The sequence below is a fragment of the Mustela lutreola genome, chromosome 2, assembly GCF_030435805.1.
Source record: "Mustela lutreola isolate mMusLut2 chromosome 2, mMusLut2.pri, whole genome shotgun sequence".
NCBI classification, from domain to species: Eukaryota; Metazoa; Chordata; class Mammalia; order Carnivora; family Mustelidae; genus Mustela; species Mustela lutreola.
In genome coordinates this window covers 26,061,387-26,087,790 of record NC_081291.1, presented here as the reverse complement: position 1 = coordinate 26,087,790, position 26,404 = coordinate 26,061,387, and the positions used below count along the sequence as shown (strand labels likewise).

Genomic DNA, 26,404 nt, shown 5'->3' with positions numbered 1-26,404 from the left:
ATGTTTTCAGCTTCAGTAATAGTTGACTTTCCACTCACCTACCAGAGGGGATTCTAAATAAGGAAAATATCAAAACAATCCCAGACCTAAACCCCTTACATCACGCTTTTATAGCATTAGCTCCACTGCTCACCGTATCCCCGTGTGGAGGCAAGTTAACTCAGACAGTGAAGTCTGCGTGCAAAGGTAGTAAGATGGCTGGGGATGGGCCTACACACCGGTGGTATTGTGCTGCTGGGCATTGCTTTCATGTTTGATTGGCAATGCCAAGTGTCTCTTTGTTATGTTTAATAGTTAAGATTATTTAGCATATATTGATAATGGTATAGATTAACAATTTTAAAACATTTCAACAAAACAAAACTACAGTCGAAATTTTATCATCTTGTATGGAATTAATTCCTTTCTTGGGAGTCTCAGGACACTTTAGGCTGCAGCTCTCTAACATGGAGGAAATGCAGGTGGGGCTCCGCTGTGACTCAGGATAGGTAGGAGAGACGCTCTGATAAATCGGTCTGAGAAAAATGGCCTCTCCAGTGGAAAACGGATGCTGGTTTGCAGTGGCTGTAATTTTTAGTCTTATCCCTTCACACAGCCCATCCCTTGCAAAAGCATTTTATACCAGGAATAAAATGTTTAGTCCTTTAAATTTGATGAATACAGCAGTGAAGAAAAGAGATCATGTTTCCAAAGACAGCTAAACCACATGTAAAAAAAAAAAAAAAAAAAAACAAAAAAAAAAACAAGGAGAGTGTGCCAGACTGTCTTATGATCGGGTATTTATAGTAAAGCTATTAATGGAATGGTCACTACAGGGGAGCGGAGAGCCTAAATATAAATGAAAATTCTGATGTGCTAATCTTTGACAGTGAGAACTTCCATGCTCTCCTGAAGGATATACCAGAAGGTAAAAAGTCTTTGGTATGTGATCAAACCTATTCTATGCTAAAACAGAAATGTGCTTTTAAAACCACTGAGATATTACCTAATAAAATACATTATTTTTAACTACCAATATTCTGGTACAAGTTGTTTTATGAGAGGACATATATTTCTATAACTTTGTTTTTAGTATTTACTGTTATTTTCAGTATAAAGATGTTCTTTGGGGTGGGTGCTACAATGACTGAGAAAAAACTCCTAAGCCAAGACTAAAATATTATTTTCATAGTCAAATGGCACTGACCTAATTTTTTATATGAAAGGTTGTTTTTCCTGAATAGGCTTGAAGTAAATGGCTGCTCCTGGAAACTTCTAATGTATGTTGAATTTGTGGCTGTTCAGAAAACTGTTTTAAATTTATGGGGAAAAAATTTAACGAATTTTTCCCTAAATTTTGCATTTTTTTCCCAATCCTATCAATTTTGTAGGTTTCTGAATTTCATTTGTCATTTTAAGTATTTAAGTCTTTACACAACTGGAAAAATATTTTCAATTCATTCTGCCTTTAAATCTGTCAGCGTTCCACATGGATAATTCCACGAGTGATGAAGACACAGATGAGGACTTTGATACCCAGCTCATCATCCAGCAGAGTTTACAGGACATTCACTGGCCGAGGACTACACAGCAGGCATCGGCAGATGAGAGGTAACTGTATTTCATTGGCGATGTAGTGTGAGTATTCAATAGCGGAGACTTGTTGTTAGCACAGCTCTAGTGTTGTGATAAAAACAGGAGAGAAGGTCAAAACCCAAGGAACTGTCACTTAAATTATCTAGGAGACTTAATGTCTCACCAGCCAGACAGGGAAATTTGGAAATAAATCAGAATGTAATTGGGGAGTAAACAGTTGAAGGAGGTTAGCAGCAGCTCTGGCTGCAAATGAGAAGAAATGCACGAGGATAAGAAAGACTAGAGAACTCTAATGCATCTGGTGTTTGGAGATTCAAAGGGAATGCATAAATCCAACCAATACACATAGAAAATTATCCTCAGCCTCAGTGGGGAGGTGGGGTAAGGTCCAGTCATTATTCAAATCAAAAGGAGGAATTATGTAAACCTAGAAAAGACTAACCGTTTCTGAAGGGTGCGTATTCAGAGCTCTGCGATGACAGCACCAGGAAAAGACCTTCTGTGGTGTAAAAGGATCGCCCTGGCTGTGGACTGAGCACAGCCAGGCACACTTGCTCAGACTCTCTGGCTGACCTGCGGCCTAACCCCCCAGTAGTTACTATTATTTTTCAGGGGTGATAAACCCTGTTTGCTGGGGATGGTGACCTCTGTTTGCCGGCTGGACATAAAACTGGATGAATGTGTTTTAACTCCAAGAGATTTTATAATTAAATATAGGGATGTCGAAGTCACTAAAACTGTTGTGGTTGTCTTTAAGATTTTTATTTATTTGACAGAGATCACAAATAGGCAGAGAGAGAGGAAGGGAAGCAGGTTCCCCGCTGAGCAGAGAGCCTGATGCGGGACTTGATCCCAGAACCCTGGGATCATGACCTGAGCCAAAGACAGAGGCCTCAACCCACTGAGCCACCCAGGCACCCCCCCCCCTTTTTTAAAGTAACAAACTCATGGACTGATCACTTCGTGCCACACTATTTTAAGCATTTCATAAATAGTGACTCATTTAAATTCTAATTCTTGTTACTGCTCTATGTGTTAAGTCCTATTATCCCCATGTAGAGATGAGGAGACAAGTTGAGTGTTGCCCAAGGTCCCAGCGCTAGTAAGTGAGAGAGGCAGGCAGTCTGGCTTCAGAGTTTGTGCTCTTTTACCGCACTATTCCTACATGTTTGTGTTATATTTAGGAATATTCTTTAAAGTCATCTTTCAATAAAGTTTTGTAAAGAAATTGGGCTTCTGGGACGCCTGGGTGGCTCAGTTGGTTAGGCAGTTGCCTTCGGCTCAGGTCATGATCCCAGGGTCCTGGGATCGAGTCCCATATCGGGCTCCTTGCTCGGCAGGGAGCCTGCTTCTCCCTCTGCCTCTGCCTGCCTCTCTGTCTGCCTGTGCTCGCTCGCTCTCTCTCCTTCTGTCTCTGACAAATAAATAAATAAAATCTTAAAAAAAAAAAAAAAAAGAGATTGGGCTTCTTAGATTATCTGTTCTATTAACATTGTGATGAAAAATTTTTATGTTCAGTAATTCAGTCATGATTTTAGGTTGAAAGGCATAAGATTTTGATGACTGAAATGTTTCAGAAAAATTAAAATTAACTATAGTTTAAAATTTCAGTCATTAGACTTGCAAGAGCTATGTGGTAGGTAGGAAGGCTTGCTGACTTGGTCAGTCACTTCAAGGAATGAGGAAAGGCTACTTAAGACAGGTAGGATAATGCCGCGGCCCCCCTCACTGCCCCCACCCCCCACCACCAAGGAAGACAGTCACGGGAGAGCAGTTCCCCTGGAAGACGGGTCAAACTATATTTTGGCACTATTTCCATGCAGCGTCAGTAACTGCCTCATCGAAGAGTTCATCCTCGGCTAAAATCAGTTGCCCTTACCCTTTGTGTTTCTGTCAGATGCCTTTGCTTTTCCCTCACTTTGGGTCTTACATATATATTTGTTTTCTACGCAGCCTCCATTCCTTCTTGAGTGCTGACTACAAGAAGATAATTGAAACAATTGAGGCAGTTAAGTACTCTTCCTATTCTATCCTCTCCAACTCCTGGTACCGTGTGAGGCTGACACCGGCGGCACTCCCCCGCCAAGCTCACGAAGCCCCGAAGCATGTTCTCCCAGATGCTCCACCCTGTGGGGCCCACCGCTGATTCTCCAGAGCCTGCGAGAAAATACCACAGCACAACTTAGCAAAGCGCTGCTGGGCTCCTGGGCGGACTGAGCTGTTTGTATATGACAGCCCAAGGGGGCGGCCACAGGCCACGGGGGATAGGGAACACTAGGCAGAAGGTCTTACTGCTTCTTAGTCTCCTGCCCTTCTAATGCGTCTCTCATCAGGCTGGGGCTGGAACTCTGTCGGCTTGGGCACTAACCTGGAGGGAGGAATTCAGAAGCAGCAAGGGCTGCCTCAGGTGTTTGTGCCAAATGTGAATCTGTTCCCCTTTTGACTTGCTAATAGGTAAGGAAGATGCGTTGTCACACTTGACCAAGCACCATTCTGCTTTTGAGGAAGCAGATGGGACAGGCTGGCTTCCTCTGCACAGGGCCGCAGTGCAGTTAAATAAGAACATTTTGCAAATAACCCTGAAAGGTAAACTCCCATTATAACTCTTCCTGATGCTTCTGAGAAATATATGTAAACCTTATTTTGTATGTTCACCTGTGTGGTGTAATGGATTTATTTCAGCTTCAAAACCCAGCATGTGGGAGCAAACCACCCACAATGGTGAAACGGCACTTTTCTTGGCTGTCAGCACTTGCCTCTTAGAAAATGCCCATTTTCTTCTTCTCAATGGCTGCAATCCGAATGCCAAGAATTCTGAAGGCATTTCTCCTCTTCTTACAGGTAAATTAATACCTTGTCTCCGGAAAACAGTCTGTAATTCTGAGTGTCCTCCATGCCCACAGGTTTCAAAGTCAAAAAAATTTTTTTTAGTTTTTATTTTAATTCCATTCAATATACAGTGTTATATTAGTTTCACCTGAACAATACAGTGATTCAACACCTCCATACATCACCCGGTGCTCATACAACAAGAGCCCTCCTTAATCCCCATCACCTGGGGATGCCCCCCACCCCCTTACCCCCACCCCGTCACCATCTGTGTGTTCTCTATAGTGAAGAGTCCATTTCTTCATTTGCCTCTTTCTCTCTCCTTCCCCCCAACTTTGCTCGTTTTGTTTTTTAAATTCCACGTATGCATGAAATCATATGGTACTTGTCTTTTTGATTTCACTTAGCATAGTTCTCTCTAGTTCCTTCCACGTCCTTGCAAATGGAAGGGGAGCTTTTCATGCATGGTTGCAGGGCTGGCATTCTGGTCCCAGCTGACCAGACGTGGGTTCCTGACCCTCAGGAAGCTTTCTGTAGACTGGCCCACAGGGTGGCCCAAGGCAAACTCCATATGGATGAGCTGATCATTCTGCACAGTACCTTCACCAGTGAATTCAGGGTAAGAAACACAAGAGGTGAACCGAGTAGGAAGAGGCAGCTGATGTCAGATTGAATGCCAATGGCTGATTTTGCTCCCTCTTGAGTCTTCACTAAAATTATAGTAAAGAAATTGCTTTAAAGAGGTAAGATACAAAAGAGAGAGAACAGGAGAGGAGACAAGACAAGAGCAGCATAGTTTGTGAAAACCTGGAGGGCAGGTGGATGAATAGTGACAAGAAAGCCGAATCTTAACTTGCTCTTGGGGAAAGCGATACAGTTATATCAAAAGCCCCGGAAGTTGTTGGCAATAGTTACCTCCTGGAGCCCCGACGAAGGACGGGCAACTAACCTAGCAGGACTGCTGGAACACTATTAAGGATCAAGCAGCCAGAGCTACAGATCCCTGCTTCACCTCACCTGAATTCTGGAGGTTTTTTCTCTGGGTGGTTTAAACAGAGGCTCTCCGGACTGGGAGGATACTTGGTAATGGTGGGGGCACCAGATTGAAACACTGGAGAAATTAAGTAAACACAGGCTGAGACCTCCCAGCCCTTTCTTCCACCAGGATTCTAGAAAGCTGGCAGCCAGAACTCTACCCTTCAAGAGGAGGCTTCTCTGGGGAATTTGATATACCCAAGAAGAAAGAAAGAAATTATAATTGAGGGCTCCCAGGCAGATCAACACACAGGAACACAGCCCAAGAGCCACTCCCAATGTTTAGGATTCCCAGTCAACACGTTTTAGCCCCCAACTCTCCAATCACAAGCAGACTGATAAGGATTATCTGAGCAAAATCTTCGAGATAAGCAACTTGGAGGAGACAAGACTAGGGAAAGTAAAATGTAGGGGGAAATTATGATGAAGTTAGAGAAATTAGTGAAAGGTAATGGAATAACAGGACATTCCAAAAGAACAAAACAACAAAAATGCCCTTGAAAATTAAAAATGGGAGGAGAAGTATAAAACTAAAAACAAATGCTAGGAGATAAAATTTAGGAAAAGTTCCAGAAGATAAGAAATGAAAATAGGAAAGAAAAAGAGAGGAGCAACATGTGAATCTCAGAAATGCTAGAAAGAGAACAGACAAGATGGAGGTCCTATATCATCAATGAGTAAGTTGAGAAAATCATTTCCTTAAACAGAGGACATGAGTTTCCAGAATGAAAGTGCACACTAATGTCAGCTCAATAAGTTAAGAAAGACCCAAAGCCCTTGGCACTCTGTATTTCTAGTCCTGAAGCACTTTCCAGGGCATATTTATAAATGGTTATGAACAAAGTTCACAGATTCAACATCTGGCACCCAGCAAGCTTCCTCACACACAGTGGGTACCAATAACCAGCAATTGGATAGGGAGATGGATACATTTTTTTTTTAAGCTTTATTTGAGAGAGAGGGAGAGAGCACACGTATGAGTGAGAGGAGCAGAGGGAGAGAGGGAAGTTCAAGCAGACTCCAAGCTGAACATGGATCAAGATGTGGGGCTTGATTCCCAGACCCTGAGATCACACCTGAGCAGAAACCAGGAGTCAGTCACTTAACTGTGCCACCCAGATGCCCTGGGAAATGGATACATTGTTTTAGAATCTTGAAGGACTAGAAGATTATCATCCAAATGTGAATGGTAACAGCATAAATGCAGAAAAGCCAGTTAGAAAAAATTTTTTTTAATATTTTATTCATTTATTTGACAGAGATCACAAGTAGGCAGAGATGCCGGCAGAGAGAAGGGGGAAGCAGGCTCCCCACTGAGCAGAGAGCCTGATGCAGGACTCAATCCCAGGACCCTGAGACCATGACCTGACACAAAGGCAGAGGCTTAACCCCCTGGGCCACCCAGGTGCCCCTAGAAGATTTTAACAAAACATATGATTAAAAATAATTTCCTGGGGCGCCTGGGTGGCTCAGGTCATGATCTCAGGGTCCTGGGATTGAGTCCCACATCAGGCTCTCTGCTCAGCAGGGAGCCTGCTTCCTCCTCTCTCTCTTTCTGCCTGCGTCTCTGCCTACTTGTGATCTCTCTCTGTCAAATAAATAAATAAAATCTTTAAAAATAATAATAATAATAATTTCCTGGGGCATCTGGGTCACTCAGTGGGTAAGCAATGACTTGATTTCAGCTCAGATCATGATCTTGGGGTCATGAGATTGAGCCCCAAGACAGGCTATGTGCTGAGCTCTGCCCCTCTGTTCATTTGCATGCTACCCCTCCCTAAAAAAAGTAAAAAAATAATTTCCTAATTATTGCTGGTTTTTTCACTTAAAGCACTTAAAAACATTTCTAGGACTGTATTGGGTACTTAAGATCCCATTTCCTTGAGGGAAGAAATGATAAATGAAAATCATGTATGTTTATGTTTATTAGTCACATGAGCAGGCAATAATTGTTCATGGCTTACAGAAAACCCCATAGATTATCGATGTAAAACACTATTAATATTATTGGATATAAGCCACATTTTACAATCTGTTTCCTAAACACGAAATGCTTGCATATGGGAGTAGGTGGGAAGAGCTCCTTACAAAGCCTGAGCGACACTGGGCTAATAAGATACTCTGGCCATAATTTCCTGGTGAACGTGATGCCTATTTCACCTCTAATTTCCCAGCTGTCCTACACAACTCCTATGAGATGGCCGCCTTGCTCATCAGCTATGGGGCAGACGTGAATCTGCGTTGTACCAACGAGAGGACAGCTCTCCACGAAGCAGCCAAACTGGGCAGGCAGGACATAGTGAAGCTGATGTTGGTTTCAGGGGCACACCCTGACCCACAGAGCTCCTATGGATTCACTCCTCTCGCTCTTGCTGCCCAAAGTGGACACACTGAAATCATGGAAATGTTACTGCAGAAAGGCAAGATTTTCTATACGGTCAGCACACCCCCAAGGGGTAACATGATGCAAGTGTCGTCCTTTTCATGGAGAGCTTCAGCATAATAAAAGTTAACATTTTACTTAAGCCTAACATAAATATTTGATGAAAGCATGTGTTAATACTGGCTACTAAAAAGCCTAAAATAGAGATTGAATATCTGTCCTGTGATGTGAAGTAATTTCCGTAAGATTACTAGGATGCAGGTTACTCTTTTACATAATGTTCCCCAACCCTGCTGGGTTTTGTTGTTTAATTTTTTATGTGTTGTTCTTTTCTAGGGTCACAGACCCCACATCACCCTCTACATGTTGTCTCTACTAAGCTAAGTCACGGGCAGTCCAGTGTGTTATCAGATGTTTCTGTTGTTAGGAATTGTTTCCTGGTGGCTTCTCTCTGGGTCCTAGATCTCTCTCCAGTAATAACCACAACTGAGATAAGGGGAAGGCAACTTAGATTTATTGAGTACTTTCTAAGTACGAGCTGTTAAGCTACCTATGGTTCTTCATATGACCTTCCAAAGTCCTATGAAGTAGGCACTGTCCTCATTCTACACTTAAGGAACAGGACTAGGGATGATACCAGTTGGAGGACTTCCCTTTATATACACCTTCCCCTGCCGCCAATTCGAGATCCTAGTTAAACTGGCAGAGACCTTGACTCAGAAAACTTTGGCATTTGTTGTCTTTGAGGAGACCCCCATTGGCGAAGCAATGTAGGATTAAGAGCTTTTTGCCAAAGATGCAAATCTTTACCAAGATTTAATAAAGTCCCAATATTAGATTTACCTTCTTTATTCTCCTTCCTGTTTGTGTCCAGAAGCCTTATTTCTTTCTTCAACAATATATGGTCCTGCTCTCCAATATTCTAGACTACAGGGGCTCTTTTTTTTAAGAACAACTTTCTGCTTTTTTAGACTTACCTGGAACTCTCCCATCATATAGGGGAAGCTGTTGTAGTTTTTGATCAGTGGCCATAAGACATTGTAAGTAAGATGTTTTAAACGAGCAATATCAGAGATGTCTAAAGTCATGAAAACACTGGATCCTTCATCTACACAAAAAGGAGCCATCTTTTGTGTAGATCACTGATTAAAATATAAAGAGGAGAGGCGCCAGATTTTAAGACCTTAACTCTTAAAAGAAACCAGCATCCGTTGACCTCAGTGAGGTATTTCCCTGAGGTAACTCCCTTATGAAGTAATTTGCACAAATCGACACAGCGAGGAAATGGCAGAGCCAAGATTGGAACCCACATCTGTCTCATGCTGAGTCCCAGTACTTTACCACCCTGCGTTACTAGGGTGGCAACATGGCACCACAAAAACGGGCCCTGGGTGTGTCCCATCTGCTTGTGAATCCTGACTACCTTGCTTACCAGCTGTGCATCTTTGGGGAAGTCACTTAACCTCCATGAACCTCAGTTTTTTCATCTTTAAAGTGGAAATACTGGCATCTCCTTATTAGGGTTGATGTGAAGTTTAGAAATGATGCACATAAAGGAACCTGTCCATAGTCAACACTCTTTCCATGGAGGCTTATTAGACCTTTCTTCATGCATTCTAGGAATGGGGTTCTTGGCAGCTACCATGTTCTGATGACTGTGGAGTCTCTTCTAATTTAAAACCACATCCTCTGTGAATGTCCCCAGGAGGATTCTCCCCTTGCTCTTTGTCCATTCAAAGACTACTCTTTCTTCAAAACCCATTTTACTGAGAGGCCTTCTGCAACTGAAACATCTTTCTCCTTCCTTCACCATCCAATTCCCCCTCAAAGTCTGGAACTAAGAACTTTTAGAGGACATTTTGCCTGCTTGTACTCTTACCATCCACACCATCACATGACATTCAGCGTCCTATGGGCACCACAATGTATCCTTTTAACTCTTAAGTCCCCAACTTCAACTACAAACAACTATGGTGTGTCTTTCTATGAACATCCCACCACAGAAAAAATGTCATTTTCCACCATGACATCAACAGATGGCCTGGTGCTACCATCCAATAGGGTTGGGGTACCACCCTATATATATGGGGTAAGTGGGCTTTTATGGGCAGGTCTGGAAATAAAATCACCCTTTATAAAATTAATTCTCCTGGAATTTTCAAGTTCCAAATAAACACCTTATAAAATTCCTCTGAAAGCCAACCTACTCATAAGTCAGAGACTGTTTGTACCACTTCTTCCTTCCCCAGGTACATTATAAACTGGCTAAGAGCAGGAGGTACATTTTTATTTCTTTGATTCATAGTGCTTTGCTAAAGTGGCTCCTTTCTAACTACTTTCTGGCTGTGCTGATATATTCAGAATGCATAAGCAATACATTGGAAAAAGACTTTTTGCACAACAAGACTCTTTTTCCTTTTAGGAGCTAACGCTCTTGGGCAGGCCTCGGACTCTTCTTCCATCTTACTTGAAGCTGCTAGTGGAGGAAATCCAGACTCGGTGACTCTTCTACTAGAGCATGGAGCTGATGCCAACATCCCTAAGAATTCAGGCCACCTGCCCATTCATGTGGCAGCTGACAGAGGCCATTTGTTGTAAGTTCAATTATGTCACTGCCGATAGAAATAGTAAGAGCTATGGGGGGAGGGAGGTTCTGGAGAAGCTTCTGGGAACTTTGTATTACTTCATCTCTGATCCTGTAATTCCAACATCCCTTCTAAAGGTAGGAAACTCTTAATCAATGAGAAAGTGGTAAAGACAGGTATCCTCTAGCCACAAAAGGGACATAAAACTACTTTATTATCAGGTCTTTATATGGGGAACCCCAGGTTTCAGTGACTAGAGTAATTCTGAGTTTTATATAAAGACAGTAGTTTCATTTAACTTTATTAAGTTTCTGAGCTTTTGGCTGCAGGAATTATACACTTTTTGGCTGGGGGGGTCCTAATGTCACCTGATACTAATACCATCCGGTACTGGTATAAAACCATTGTAAACAGGTTAATGCTGCATCTTAGCAAAACAATTTTTTATATGCACTTTGAAATTCTTTCTCAGAGCCCTAAAGATTTTGGTTCCAGTGACGGATCTTGCCGCCATTAAACAGAGTGGCATCAGTCCCGTGCACTGTGCAGCAGCAGGAGCCCACCCCGAATGCCTGGAACTCCTCATCCAGGAGGGATTTGATGTAAATTTCATGCTGGATCAGAGAATTCGCAAACACTATGATGACCACAGGAAGTCAGCTTTGTATTTTGCTGTATCAAATGGTGACCTCTCTTCAGTTAAGCTGCTTCTGAGTGCTGGAGCTCTGCCTAATCAAGACCCAGTTAACTGCCTCCAGATAGCCCTGCGGATGGGCAACTATGAGCTGATAAGTCTGCTGCTCCGGCATGGGGCCAATGTCAATTATTTCTGCAAAGTCAACCCTTTACATTTCCCATCAGCACTGCAGTACACGCTGAAAGATGAAGTCATGCTCAGGATGCTACTGAATTATGGGTATGACACAGAGCGATGCTTTGATTGTCCTCATGGAGACAAAGTTCATCCTTGCTATACTTTTGAAGGCTGGACATCTACAGTTATCAAAGATACTATGGTAAGTGCACAACTTATATAGTCACTATTGGTGGCCCTGAACTACAGAAACAGATAAGGCTCTATCTGTTCTCTCCAGAAGCTCATAGTTGAAAAGATTTCCATATGATAAATACATGTAAAGGGGATATGATAGTAGATGTAAAAGGTACAGAAACCATTCAGAGGGAAAAGTGATTTAACTTTACCTGGGGGAATTTCATAAATGAAGTAGCATAGCATCTGAGTAATGTTTTAAAGAATGAATGCAGTCTAATAAACTAATTACACTTTTTTTTTTGAAGTGGTGAGCAACCTAGCTAAAATGTTCCTGGGGTATGAAATCCAAACCCCTCTGTTCTTCGCTCTCTCTTTTGGCTCTAAAATTTAATTATATAGGTCTCTTTGATCACCTTTTTTTTTTTTTTTTAAATATTTATTTATTTGGGAGAGAGAGCACGAGTAGGGGGAGGGGCAGAGAGAGAAGCAGATTCCCCACTGAGCTGGGAGACAGACATGGGGCTCAGTCCCAGGGCCCTGAGATCACGACATGAGCCAAAAGCTGATGCTTAACTGACTGAGCCACCTAGGCACCCCTCTCATTGTGGGTTTGATTTGTATTTCCCTGATGCTGAGTGATGTTGAGCATTTTTTCATGTGTCTGTTGGCCAAATGGATGTTGTCTTTGGAGAAATGTCTGTTCATGTCTTCTGCCCATTTCTTGCTTAGATTATTTGTTTTTAGGGTGTTGAGTTTGATCAGTTCTTTATAGATTTTGGATACTAGCCCTTTATCTGATAAGACATTTGTAAATTTCTTCTTCTGTTCTGTAGGTTTTTTTGGTTTTGTCAACTGTTTACTTTGCTGTGAAAAAGCTTATTATCTTGATGAAGTTCCAATTGGTTCATTTTTGCCTTTCTTTCCCTTGCCATTAGACATGTGTCTGGCAAGAACTTGCTGTGGCCAAGTTCACAGAGGTTGCTACCTATGTTCTCTAGGATTTTGATGGCTTCCTTCTTAGATTTAGGTCTTTCATCCATTTGAGTGTATTTTTGTGGTCCAGTTTCATTCTTCTGCATGTGGCTGTCCAATTTTCCCAACACCATTTGTCGAAGAGACTGTCTTTTTTTCCATTGGATATTCTTTCCTGCTTTGCCAAAGATTAGCTGACCATTTCTGGTTTCTCTATTCTGTTCCATTGATCTCTGTGTCTATTTTTGTGCCAGTACCATTCTGTCTTGATGATTATAGTTTTGTAATAGAGCCTGAAGTCTGGAATTGTAATGCCACCAACTTTAGTTGTCTTTTTCTACATTCCTTTTGCTATTTGGGGTCTTTTCTGGTTCCATATAAATTTTAGCTCTGTCGAAAAAGTTGATGGTTTTTTTTTTTTTTTAAGATTTTATCTATTTGACAGAGAGAGATCACAAGCAGGCAGAGAGGCAGAGAGAGAGAGGCGGAAGCAGGCTCCCCACAGAGCAGAGAGCCCCATGCGGGGCTCGATCCCAGGACCCTGGGATCATGACCTGAGCCGAAGGCAGAGGCTTTAACCCACTGAGCTACCCAGGCGCCCCAAGTTGATGGTATTTTGATAGGGATTGCTTTGAATATATATATTGCTCTAGGTAGCATAGATCTTTTAACAGATATTTGTTCTTCTAAGCCATGAGCATGGAATGTTTTTCCATTTCCTTGTGTATTCCTAGTTTCTTCCATGAGTATTCTATAGTTTTCTGAGCACAGATCCTTTGCCTCTTTGGTTAGGTTTATTCCTAGGTATCTTATCATTTTGGTGTGATTATAAATGGTATTGACTCCTTAATTTCTCTTTCTTTTGTCTCACTGTTAGTATACAGGAATGCAACTGATTTCTGTGCATTGATTTTTATATCCTGCCACTATGCTAAATTCCTGTATGAGTTCTAGGAATTTGGGATGCAGTCTTTTAGGTTTTCCACATAGAGTATCATATCATCTGCAAAGAGTGAGAGTTTGACTTCTTCTTTGCCAATTCAGATGCCTTTTGTTTCTTCTTGTCAGATTGCTGAGGCTAGGACTTCTAATACGACATTGAACAACAGTGGTGACAGTGGACATCCCTGCCATGTTCCTGACCTTTGGGAGAAAGCTTTGTTTTTTTCCTCTGAGAATGATATTCACTGTGGGCTTTTCGTAGATTGCTTTTATGATATTGAGTTATGTTCCCTCTATCCCTGCATTGTGAAGAGTTTTAGTCAAGAAAGGATGTTGTGCTTTGTCAAATGCTTTTTCTGCATCTATTGAGATATCTGATTCTTGTGCTTGCTTTTACTAATGTAGTGTGTCACATTGATTTGCAGATGTTGAACCACCCTTGCAGCCCAGGAATAAATCCTACTTGGTTGTAGTGAATAATCCTTTTAATGAATTGTTGGATCCTATTGGCTAGTATCTTGGTGAGAATTTTTGCATCCATGTTCATCAGGGATATTGGTCTGTAATTCTCCTTTGTGGTGGGGTCTTTGTCTGGTTTTGAGATCAAGGTAATACCGCTGTCATAGGAAGAGTTAGGATGTTTTCCTTCCATTTTTTTTTTTTTTAATCAGCTTCAGGTGAATAGGTATTAATTCTTATTTAATTTTTGGTAGAATTCCCCCCTGGGAAGCCATCTGCCCTGGGCTCTTGTTTGTTGGGAGGTTTTTGATTACTGCTTCAATTTCCTTGCTTGGTATGGGTCTTTTTTGGGGTTTTCTATTTCTTCCTGTTTCAGTTTTGGTAGCTTATAAGTCTCTAGGAATGCATTGATTTTTTTCCAGATTGCCTAATTTGATGGCATAAAATTGCTCATAATATGTTCTTATCATTATATTTCTTCAGTGTTGGATGTGATCTCTCCTCTTTCATTTATGATTCTATTTATTTGGGGTATCTCCTCTTTTCTTTTTGGTAACTCTGTCCAGAGGTTTGTCAACCTTATTAATTCTTCAAGGAACCAGCTCCTAGTTTTGTTGATCTGCTCTACTGTTCTTTTGGTTTCTATTTCATTGATTTCTGCTCTAATCTTTTTTTTTTTTTTTAAGATTTTATTTATTTATTTGACAGAGATCACAAGTAGGCAGAGAGGCAGGTGGAGGCAGGGGGAAGTAGTCAGGCTCTCTGCCAAGCAGAGAGCCCAATGCAGGGCTCAATCCCAGGACCCTGGGATCGTGACCCGAGCTGAAGACAGGAAGAAATAGAAAACCCCAAAAAAGATCCATACCAAGCAAGGAATAAGAATAAGCAGAGACCCCAATGAGCCACGCAGGTACCCCGATTTCTGCTCTAATCTTTATGAATTATCTTCTCCTGCTGGGTTTAGGCTTTATATGCTGTTCTATGTCCAGTTCCTTTAGGTGTAGGATTAGTTTATATATTAGAGAACTTTCTTTTTTTCTTTTAAGATTTTATGTATTTATTTGATAGAAAGAGACACAGTGAGAGAGGGAACAAATGCAGGGAGAGTAGGAGAGGAGAAGCAGGCTTCCTGCCAAACAGGGAGCCGATGTGGGGCTCGATCCCAGGACCCTGGGATCATGACCTGAGCCAAAGGCAGATGCTCAACAACTGAGCCACCCAGGTGCTGCATCCTTTCTTGTTTCTTGAGAAAGGCTTGTATTGCTATATACTTCTCTCTTAGGACCACCTTTGCTGCATTCCAAAGGTTCTGAACAGTTGTTTGCATTTTCATTCGTTTCCATCAATTTTTTTTAAATTCTTAATTTCCTGGTTGACCCATCCATTCTTTAGTAGTATGCTCTTTAGTCTCTATGTATTTGAATACTTTTTTTTACTTTTTTCTTAAACTTAGTTTCCAGAGAGAGAGAGAGAGCATGCATGCATAAGTGCACAAGCAGAGGGAATGGCAGGCAGGGTTGGAAAAGCAGGCTTCTCACTGAGCAAGGAATCATGACCTGAGCCTACGGCAGATGCTTAACTGACTGAACCACTCAGGCATCCCTGTATTTGAGCTCTTTCCAAATTCTTTTTTTTTTATAATTTTTTTTTTATTTTTTATAAACATATAATATATTTTTATCCCCAGGGGTACAGGTCTGTGAATCGCCAGGTTTACATACTTCACAGCACTCACCTTAGCACATACCCTCCCCAATGTCCATAACCCCATCCCCCTCTCCCAACCCCCTGCTCCCTCTAGCAACCCTCAGTTTGTTTTGTGAGACAAACTTATGGTTTGTCTCCCTCCCAATCCCATCTTGTTTCATTTATTCTTCTCCTTCCCCCTTAATCCTCCATGTTGCATCTCCACTTCCTCATATCAGGGAGATCATATGATAGTTGTCTTTCTCTGATTGACTTATTTCACTAAGCATGATACCCTCTAGTTCCATCCATGGTGTCGCAAATGGCAAGATTTCATTTCTTTTGATGGCTGCATAGTATTCCATTATGCATATATACCACATCTTCTTTATCCATTCATCTGTTGATGGACATCTAGGTTCTTTCCATAGTTTGGCTATTGTAGACATTGCTGCTATAAACATTCGGGTGCACGTGCCCCTTCAGATCACTATGTTTGTATTTTTAGGGTAAATACCCAGTAGTGCAATTGCTGGGTCATAGGGTAGCTCTATTTTCAACATTTTGAGGAACCTCCATGCTGTTTTCCAGAGTGGATGCACCAGCTTACATTCCCACCAACAGTGTAGGAGGGTTCCCCTTTCTCTGCATCCTTGCCAGCATCTGTCATTTCCTGACTTGTTAATTTTAGCCATTCTGACTGGTGTGAGGTGATATCTCATTGTGGTCTTGATTTGTATTTCCCTAATGCCCAGTGATATGGAGCACTTTTTCATGTGTCTGTTGGCCATCTGGATGTCTTCTTTGCAGAAATGTCTGTTCATGTCCTCTGCCCATTTCTTGATTGGATTATTTGTTCTTTGGGTGTTGAGTTTGCTAAGTTCTTTATAGATTTTGGACACTAGCTCTTTATCTGATATGTCGTTTGCAAATATCTTCTCCCATTCTGTCAGTTGTCTTTTGGTTTTGTTAACTGTTTCCTTTGCTGTGCAAAAGCTTTTGATCTTGATAAAATCCCAATAGTTCATTTTTGCCCTTGCTTCCCTTGCCTTTGGCCATGTTCCTAGGAAAAGGCTGCTGCGGCTGAGGTCGAAGAGGTTGGGGCCTGTGTTCTCCTCAAGGATTTTGATGGATTCCTTTCTCACATGGAGGGCCTTCATCCATTTTGAGTCTATTTTCGTGTGTGGTGTAAGGAAATTGTCCAATTTCATTTTTCTGCATGTGGCTGTCCAATTTTCCCAACATCATTTATTTCCATTGGACATTCTTTCCTGCTTTGTCAAAGATTTATTGACCATAGAGTTGAGGGTCTATTTCTGGGCTCTCTATTCTGTTCCATTGATCTATGTGACTGTTTTTATGCCAGTACCATGCTGTCTTGATGATGACAGCTTTGTAATAGAGCTTGAAGTCCGGAGTTGTGATGCCACCAACTTTGGCTTTCTTTTTCAATATTCCTTTGGCTATTCGAGGTCTTTTCTGGTTCCATATAAATTTTAGGATTATTTGTTCCATTTCTTTGAAAAAGATGGATGGTACTTTGATAGGAATTGTATTAAATGTGTAGATTGCTTTACGTAGCATAGACATTTTCACAATATTTATTCTTCCAATCCAGGAGCATGGAACATTTTTCCATTTCTTTGTGTCTTCCTCAATTTCTTTCATGAGTACTTTATAGTTTTTTGAGTATAGATTCTTTGCCTCTTTGGCTAGGTTTATTCCTAGGTATCTTATGGTTTTGGGTGCAATTTGTAAATGGGATTGATTCCTGAATTTCTCTTTCTTCTGTCCTGTTGTTGGTGTACAGAAATGCAACTGATTTCTGTGCATTGATTTTATATCCTGACACCTTACTGGAGTTCTTTCCAAATTCTTTCTTGTGACTGAGTTCCAGTTCCAAAGCACTGTGGCCCAAAAATATGCAGGAAATAATCCCAATCTTTCAGTACTAGTTGAGACCTGATTTGTGACCCAGTATGTGATCTATTCTGGAGAATGTTCCATGTGCCCTCAAGAAGAATATGTATTCTGTTGCTTTAGGATGGAATGTTCTAAATATATCTGTGAAGTCCATCTGGTCCTGTGTGTCATTCAAAGTTCTCGTTTCCTTGTTCATGATGATCTGCTTCGAGATCTGTTCACTGCAGTGAGTGAGGTGTTTAAGTCCCCTGATATTACTGTATTATCAATGTGTTTAATTTTGTTATTAATTGGTTTATATAATTGGCTGCTCTCATGTTAGAAGCATAAATATTTACAACTGTCAGATCTTGTTTGACAGACCCTTTAATTATGATATAGTGTCCTTCCTCATCTCTTACTACAGTTTAAAGGTTTAAAACCTAATTTGTCTGATAAAAGGATTGCTACCCCAGGTTTCTTTTGATGTCCATTAGCATGATCAATGGTTTTCCATGCCCTCATTTTCAATCTGGAGGTGTCTTTGGGTCTAAAATGAGTCTCCTGCAGACAGCAGATCATGGGTCTTGCTTTTTTATCCAATCTGATACCCTGTTTCTTTTGATTGGGGGCATTTATATTTGGGGTAACTATTGAAAGATGAATGTAGTGCTGTTGTATTACTCATAAAGTCTCTGTTTCTGTATCTTGTCCTTGTTCCCTTCTGGTCTATGTTACTTTTGGGCTCTCTCTTCACTTAAAGGATCCTGTTTAATATTCCTTGCAGGGCAAGTTGAGTGATCACAAATTCTTTTAGTTTCTGTTTGTTCTGGAAGCTTTTTATCTCTCCTATTTTGAATGACATCTAGTCTGATCAAGTATTCTTGGCTGCATATCTTTCTCCTTTATCACCCTGAATATATCATGTCAGTCCTTTCTGGCCTGCCAAGTCTGTGGCTAGGTTTGCTGTCAGTCTAATGTTTGTAGCCTTGTAGGTTACAGGCCTCTTGTTCTGAGCTGCTTTCAGGATTTTCTCCTTATCTCTGAGATTTGCAAGTTTCACCCTTATATTTCGGGGTTTTGACCAATTTCTACTGATTTTGAGGGGTGTGTTCTCTGTGCGTCCCGGACTTGAATGCCTGTTTCCTTCCCCAGATTAGGAAAGTTCTCTGCTATAATTTGCAACAGTATACCTTCTGTACCCTTCCCCACTTCTTCAAGAATCCCAATTATTTTAATATTGTTTTGCTTTATGGTATCACTTATCTCTCAAATTCTCCCCCTTGTGATCCAGTAGTTATCTTTTTCTCAGCTTCTTTATTCTCCATCATTTTGTCCTCTAGATCACTAATTCTCTCTTCTGTCTCATTTATCCTAGCAGTTAGAGCCTCCATTTTTTATTGCATCTTTTTAATAGCATTTTCATGATGACATGATTAGATTTTAGTTATTTCTCCAAAAAGGGATTCTCTGGTGTTTTCTATGCTTTTTTTTCAAGCCCAGGTAGTATTCTTATAGTCATTTTTCTCAACTCTAGTTCCAACATCTTACTTCTGTCCATACTGATTAGGATCCTGACCGTCAGTACTGCCTCTTGTTTTTGTTTGTTTGTTTGTTTGTTTTTTGGGGGTGAGTTTTTCTGTCTTGTCATTCTTGCAGAAAGTGGTCACTTTTCTATTTGTAGAGTTGCTGTTGTTCTTTTCTTAGATCTCTGGTTGAGTTCACAGGTGTTCAGAATTATTTGATAGTTGTCTAATTGAATTCTTGGGACCAGTCAAAACTAAGGTCCCCTACTCCTCCATCTTGGACTCAACCACCTCCTTCTTGAGACATTTTCCTCCTGGCTTTCATCACACCAGTCTCCTATTTCCCCCCACCAGGTCACTTCTATTTCCCCCAACTAGAGCACACCCCAGCCTTTCAGAAAAGCTGCCACTTTTCAGGTTTCAAGTGTTATCTCCTCAAAGAGGCCCTTCCTCTCCTGTCCACCTTATCTAAGGTAGTTGTCATCCATGATCTTATTATGCTGCCCATTTCTTTTATAGCACTTACCACTTTCTGAAATTATCTTTTTAACATTTTTTGATTATGTGTCTCCTCCACAAATACATACATCAGTGTAAGCTCCTGCTCACCACTTTCCTCACCATAGAGATCTGTGCTTAGTACATAGTAGATGCACTAGAAGTACCTGAGTTCATATTAAAATCAAAACAAAATTAAAACAGTGAAATGGAGAAAGCACTTTGAATGAATTCTGAAAAGTGAAAGGTAACATATGTTTTTACATTGTATATTGCTTTTAGGTTATAATTAATGTAGGATATGGCATTTAGGTATATATCATATTGATTATTTCCCGACTTTTTATTTTGTATTATTTGACTTCTTACATGGGCACCTTGCCAGAAGTGTATAAATTACCTACAGAGAGAAATTATCTGAACCTTCAGGCATGAGGAGTAGGTGATGAATGAGAGAAAACCCAAAATGAGAGTGGCTTTAATAAGATGGCTCATTCCCTGCTCATATAAGTAAAGGCCAGAGATCAACAGCCTCCTAACTGGAAAGCTCCATGATCAGAAGAGAAGCTTGCATCCACACCTGAGCCAGCCAGGAGGCAGGCAGGAAGCAGCAGCACACACCTTACTCTTCTTTAAGTGCATTCTGGGGGTTGCTCACACTTTCACTCTCATCTCACTGGCTAGAATTTCGGTGGCCATGGCTAGGTACAAGGAAGCTGGAAAGATAATCTTTATTCCAGATAGCCATGAGGCCAACCAAAACGAACAACAGGTATTAGTTAACTATCTCTTTCACACCCTGGTTACATCTTACATAGGTCAGAAGATATAGTAGTAAATATTTTTCCAACTCTTAGAGCTAAGAAATAATTTCTTTGGGGCGCCTGGGTGGCTCAGTCAGTTAAGCAGCCAACTCTTGATTTTAGCTAAGGTCATGATCCAAGATCAGGTCCTGGGATCAAGCCCCACATCAAACTCTGTGCTCAGTGGGGATTCTGCTTAAGGATTCCCTCTCTCTTCCCCTCTGCCTCTCCCACCCCCAGGGTAAATAAATCTTAAGAAATAATTTCCTTGTTCAATGCCTTAGTTTATAAATGAGGGACTTGAGACCTCAGTTCCTGTGAGTTTAGTGCTCTAAACACCATTGATACTTAAGTTTTTCATTTACTTTCATAGCTCCAATTTTCTTCCTCAGTTTTGTGAAGTAATAACATTGTCATGGCTGCAACATCTCTCTGGGAAGGTTGTTCGAGTGATGCTTGACTATGTTGATCAAGTTCGAATCTGTTCAAAGTTGAAAGCTGTGCTCCAAAAACAGGGGCTCTGGTCAGAAATCCATTTTATCTTGAGTAAGTATCCTTCTTTCTTGTAGAAGATTCTTACCAAAAATACTACTTGGTATTTACATTCTTATTTGCTTTGTAGAACATTCTTTTCTACAAGAGCTTAAAAGCTTTCCCTAAATCAAGGAAAATACTATTCCTATCTACAAAGTTACTATTTGTAACTTAATTTGTACTTATTACCATTCCCCAGTAGATAAACTCTGTTAGGTAATCACGTATTATATGGTAGGTGACACCTTTCCCCTAATCGTATAGAACATTGTAGATATGTAGATACAACTTAGAAGCTAAGAGATGGCAATGAAAACTGGGATGAGAAAAAGTAAAATCAAAGCCTGAAGAGAATATCAAATCACCCTTCAGAGCACATTCTTTCACAGTAGCACATCAGTCAAGAGGAATTTCTTTTTATCTAGTGTCCCCACAGGGTGGTAATTTTTAGTTCTTAGCCTGACCCTGAGGGCCAGGGCAAGGCCAGGGGTGGGGAGTGGTTAATACATGTAGATTTAAGGACTTCAGGTCCATAGCCAATGCCAGTCTTTGGACTCTTAGCTTGGTGTGGTTCTGAAATCACGTCTACAGGAAGGACTGCAAGGAGAAGGACTGTTTCCCTATTAACTTTTCCATTTAGACACCATAAATGTAAATTGGGGTGGCTTACGTTTAACACACATTTGCTGACTAAACCTTAAGATCACTAAAAAAACAAAGCAATTCTTTTTCTTTCAGATAATGTGTGTTTCTCTCATTTTAGCAAACCCACGGCCCCTCAGACATCTGTGCCGCCTGAAGATCCGACAGTGTATGGGGCGCTTACGCCTGCGCTGCCCGGTCTTCATGTCCTTCCTTCCGTTACCAAACCGTCTCAAAGCATATGTCCTTTACAAAGAATATGACCTTTATGGACAAGGGATTTTCACAGGAACCTGGTAGTCAAACCATTCTGGATGGAAAGGTATAATTCCATAAGCTGTCTAAAGTTTGACTTGTTACATATGATTCATGATTTCTCACTTTACCTAGCAACTAAAATCTCAATGCAGTTTACATTCTTTATTAATATTGATATTACTATTCTTTCTTAATATCCTTAACACTGCTTCTCAGGGAGCCTGAGTGGCTTAGTCAGTTAAGTGTCCGACTCTTGATCCCAGCTCAGGTCTTGATCTCAGGATCATGAGTTCAAGTCCCAACAAGGGACTTGAGTTGCTTCTCAAGAGCATTCTGAAAGGCAGTTTACAAAAAAAAAAAAAAAAAAAAACTCCCCCCAAATAAATTAAAAAACCAAACCCAAGCCTTAAAACTTCAATTAGCAGAAACAGATCAGTTCCCATTCTGTATTCATTTTACATTAAATGTATTAGCTACATTTCTACAGGTCCACACAATAGATGCCACCCCTAATAATTCAAGGTAACAAATTCTTTTTATAGAGAAGTACATATATAAAGTATCTTAGTAATTACACTGGATAAAATACTAACCTGAGTACTTGACCTACAAGTTAGCTGTTCTTGTGCAAAAGTCCCAAGGCCAGCTGAGTGTCTGTTTACTTGCAGAGGCCTGCACCAAAGTGGAGTGTTTTCAGCTAACTTTCAATTGCAATGCCATCATTAATGGAAAACTTGCGGTCCTTCTTTACACAAAACCCTGGCCAAGGGTTACCATCTATTGGCTAATGTTATCACTGAACAGAAATTAAGTGCTTTCAAGTGGCTTATGATTCTGTACTGAACCTAGTGCAGTCTTTAACACCCAAGAAGGGGTCACTAATAGAAGCAGTTATATTTACTTATTTTAATAATGCCTTATAGTTAACATACACTGTAATACTGCAGGTGTGCAATATAGGGATTCAACAATTCTACACATCATTCAGTGCTCATCGTAAGTGTACTCTTTAATCCCCGTCACCTACTTAACCCATCTCTCCACCAGTTTGCAATCCCAACAATGCACAAGTGTTCCTTGTCCTCCACATCCTCACCAACACTTGAGTTTTTTGATTCTAGCCATTGTGACAGCTGTGAGGAATATCAATATAGTTTTGATTTGCATTTCCCTGATAAATGATGTTGAGCATCTTTTCATGTGTCTGTTGGCCACCTGTATGTCTTCTTTTGAAAAATGTCTGTCTGTGTCTCTGGCCCATTGTTTAATTGGATTATTTGTTTCCTCGGTGTTAAGTTGTATCAGTTCTTTATCCATTTTGATACTAAACCTTTATTAGATGTGTCATTCTCAAATATCTCCTCCCATTCAGTAGGTCGCCTTTTAGCTTTTGATAATTGTTCCCTTTTTAGGGAACAAAATAAAAAGAGGCTGTACAGCCTCTTTTTATTTTGATGTAGTCCCAATAGTTTATTTTTTTGCTTTTGTTTCCCTTGCCTCAGGAGACTTACCTAGAAAAATGTTGCTATAGTTGATGTAAGAGACTACTACGTGTGCTCTTTTAGGATTTGTATAGTTTCAGTTCTCACATTTAGGTTCTTAATCCATTTTATTTTTGCATATGGTGTAACAAAGTGGTTCAGTTTTCTCAGCACCACTTGCAGAAAGAGACTATCTCTTCCCCATTGTATATTCTTGCCCCTTTTGCCAAAGATTAATTGACCATTTAATTGTGGGTTTATTTCTGGGTTTTCTATTCTGTTCCCTTGAGCTAAGTGTCTATTTTTATGCCAGTACTATACCATTTTGATTACTACAGCTTTGTAATGTAACTTGAAGCCTGAAATTGTGATACTTCCAATTTTTTTCTTTTTCAAGATTGCTTTGGCTATTTAGGGTCTTTTGTGGTTCCACACAAATTTTAGGATTGTTCTAGTTCCATGAAAAATGCCCTATTTTGATAGGGATTGCATTAAATCTGTAGACTGCTTTGGAGGAATATAGACATTTTAACAATATTCGTTTTTCCAATCCATGAGCATGGATGTCTTTCCATTTGTTTGTATCATCTTCAATTTCTTTCATCAATGTTTTATAATTTTCAGAGTACAGGTCTTTCACCTCTTTGGTTAAGTTCATTCCTAGATATTTTGTTATTTTTGGTGCAAATGTAAGTGGAAGTGTTTTTTTAAAGTTTTTATTTAAATTCCAGGGGTTAACATAGTGTAATATTAGTCCCAGCTGTACAAAATAGTGATTCAGCCCTTTCATACATCACCTGGTACTCATCACAAGTGCCCCTCTTTCACCCCATCACCCATTTAACCCATCTCCCCAGCAACCTCCCCTCTGGTATCCACCAGTTTAGTCTCTATAGTTAGAGTCTGTTTCTTAATTTGTCTCTCTTTGTTTTAATGTCACTTTCTCTTGCTTCATTTTTGGTGTTTAGGACTGCAACAGAGTTCTGTACATTGATTTTATATCCTGCAACTTTACTGGCTATTATCAGTTCTAGTAGCTTTTTTGGTGGAGCCTTTAGAGATCTCTATATACAGTATCATGTCATCTGCAATGTAGTGAAAAGTTCTACTACTTCTTTACCAATTTGGATGCCTTTTCTTTTTGTTGTTTAACCACTGTGGCTAGGATTCCAATACTGTGTCGAATAAAAGTGGGGAGAGAGGACATCTTTGTCTTGTTCCTGACCTTAGGGGGACAGCTTTTGGTTTTTCCCCATTGAGCATGATGTTCACTATGGTGTTTTTGTGTATATGGCCTTTGTTATGTTGAGGTGTGTTCCCTCTAGACCTACTTTGTTGAGGGTTTTTATCATGAATAGCTCTACTTTGTCAACATCGGCATCTATTAAGATGAAATGGTTTTTATCAACTGTTATTAATGTGACTTATCATCTTGATAGATTTGTGAATATCAAACCATCCCTGCATCCTGGGAATAAATCCCAGACTGTGGTGAATGATTTTTTAAATGTATTGTTAGACTCTGTTTGCTAGTATTTTATTGATTTCTGCATCTATGTTCATCAGCGATATTGGCCTGTAGTTCTTTTTTCTTTCTTTCTTTTTTTTTTTTGGTGGTGTCTTTATCTGATCTTGGTATCAGGGGGGATACTGGCCTCACAGAATGAATTTGAAAGTTTTTACCATCTCTTCTATTTTTTAGACTTTCTTGAAAAGAGTACGTATCGATTTTGTAAAGGTTTGGTAGAATTACCTCTGAAGCCATCTGGTCCTGCACTTTTGTTTATTGGGAGTTTATTGCTGATTTATTTTCTTTACTTGTAATTGGTCTCTTCAAATTTTCTATTTCTTCCTGTTTCAGTTTTGGTAGATTATGCTTCTAAGAATTTGTCTCTTCTAGGTTATCCAATTTGTCAGCGTCTAATTTTTCACAATATTCTCTTACAATTATATTTCTGTGGTGTTATTTCTCTTTATTTTGGATCTTATTTAATGAGTCTGGCTAGAGGTTTATCAATTTTGTTCGTTTTTTCAATGAACCAGCTCCTGGTTTCACTGTGATCTGTTCTATTTTTTGGATTCTAAATCACTTCTAATCTTTATTATTTCCTTCCTTCTGCTGGTTTGGGGTTTTATTTGTTCTTTACCTACTTCTTGAGATGTAAGGTTGGTTTTTTGAGATTTTTCTTGCTTCTTTTTTTTTTTTTTTTTAAGATTTTATTTATTTATTTGACAGAGGGAGATCACAAGTAGGCAGAGAGGCAGGCAGAGAGAGAGAGGAGGAAGCAGGCTCCCCACTGAGCAGAGAGCCCGATGCGGGACCCGATCCCAGGACCCTGAGATCATGACCTGAGCCGAAGGCAGCGGCCTAACCCACTGAGCCACCCAGGCGCCCCGAGATTTTTCTTGCTTCTTGATGCAGGCCTATGTTGTTATAAACTTTCCTCTTAGAACCATGATACCAGTTGCAGAATGTTGGTTAAATTTTTATTTCTGTATGTTCTATGCCACAGGTAAGTACAGGTTTCTATATGTGGAAAGAAACTGAGGATTCATCTATTCAGCCACCCCACTGTAACAATTAGATGGCACAGCGGTAAGAATAGAGTGGTAGATAGGATGATGTAGGTCCATTTTCACCACAGCCCCAGTCACCACAGCCTTGTTGTTTATATGTTTAGTGTTAGTATACATTTTTAGCATAATATAGTACATCTTAAGGAAACTGAAGTTACAGGATTTCTTTCTGATGTGGGGATTCATAGCTATACAGACTAATTCAGTAAGCACAGACTTAAAATTACTTTTAATACAATTTTCACATTAAAAACTTGCAAAATTTGCTGGCATGAATAATTTTTATTTTTCTAACCAAATTGTGGTGTCCGTTTATAAGTGAGTAGTGGATTATAGATATGTCAATATACAAAATATTTAGGATATACATGCACTTAGATAAATTACATAATTCTATAGTTTCATTCACTCCCTGGACCTTCTAAAAGTGTATATATTTTATAAAAACAAATTAGAACAGAAACTCCCAGTAGATGAAAAGAACTTGGTGTTATAGGAAAATATAAAGAGCACATGGGACAAATATGTATTAGTATTAAAATTACAGGCCAAGCCCACTTAAGCTGGTGTACACAATAACCTGCCCCTTTAAATTATATGTATTTCTTTAAATAGGGCCAACCATAGCAAGTATATATTGTCTGTAACATGTCTAGGGTAATTATCAAGAAGTCGATTTTTCTAAAAGAAAAAAAAGTCACTAGTGATGAATTTGTATTATTT

General features: G+C 40.0%; 1 protein-coding gene across 4 annotated transcripts; it reads left to right on the top strand.

The window, feature by feature from the left end:
- The first annotated feature begins 755 nt into the window (after nucleotides 1-755).
- ASB14 (ankyrin repeat and SOCS box containing 14) lies at nucleotides 756-26,404 on the top strand. Of its 4 annotated transcripts, XM_059161253.1 has the most exons (11): nucleotides 756-921; nucleotides 1,461-1,590; nucleotides 3,529-3,584; nucleotides 4,030-4,161; nucleotides 4,258-4,416; nucleotides 7,614-7,876; nucleotides 10,265-10,416; nucleotides 10,880-11,423; nucleotides 20,582-20,735; nucleotides 21,487-25,274; nucleotides 25,494-26,404. In XM_059161253.1, the coding sequence occupies exons 2-10, from the start codon at nucleotides 1,469-1,471 to the stop codon at nucleotides 21,663-21,665; spliced, it is 1,761 nt and encodes a 586-aa protein (XP_059017236.1). In that variant the 5' UTR covers nucleotides 756-921; nucleotides 1,461-1,468; the 3' UTR covers nucleotides 21,666-25,274; nucleotides 25,494-26,404. The 4 variants fall into 4 exon arrangements, with proteins under 4 accessions (XP_059017236.1, XP_059017233.1, XP_059017234.1 ...); XM_059161250.1 differs by lacking the exon at nucleotides 7,614-7,876 and having other exon boundaries at nucleotides 10,245-10,416; XM_059161252.1 differs by lacking the exon at nucleotides 7,614-7,876 and having other exon boundaries at nucleotides 875-907; nucleotides 10,245-10,416.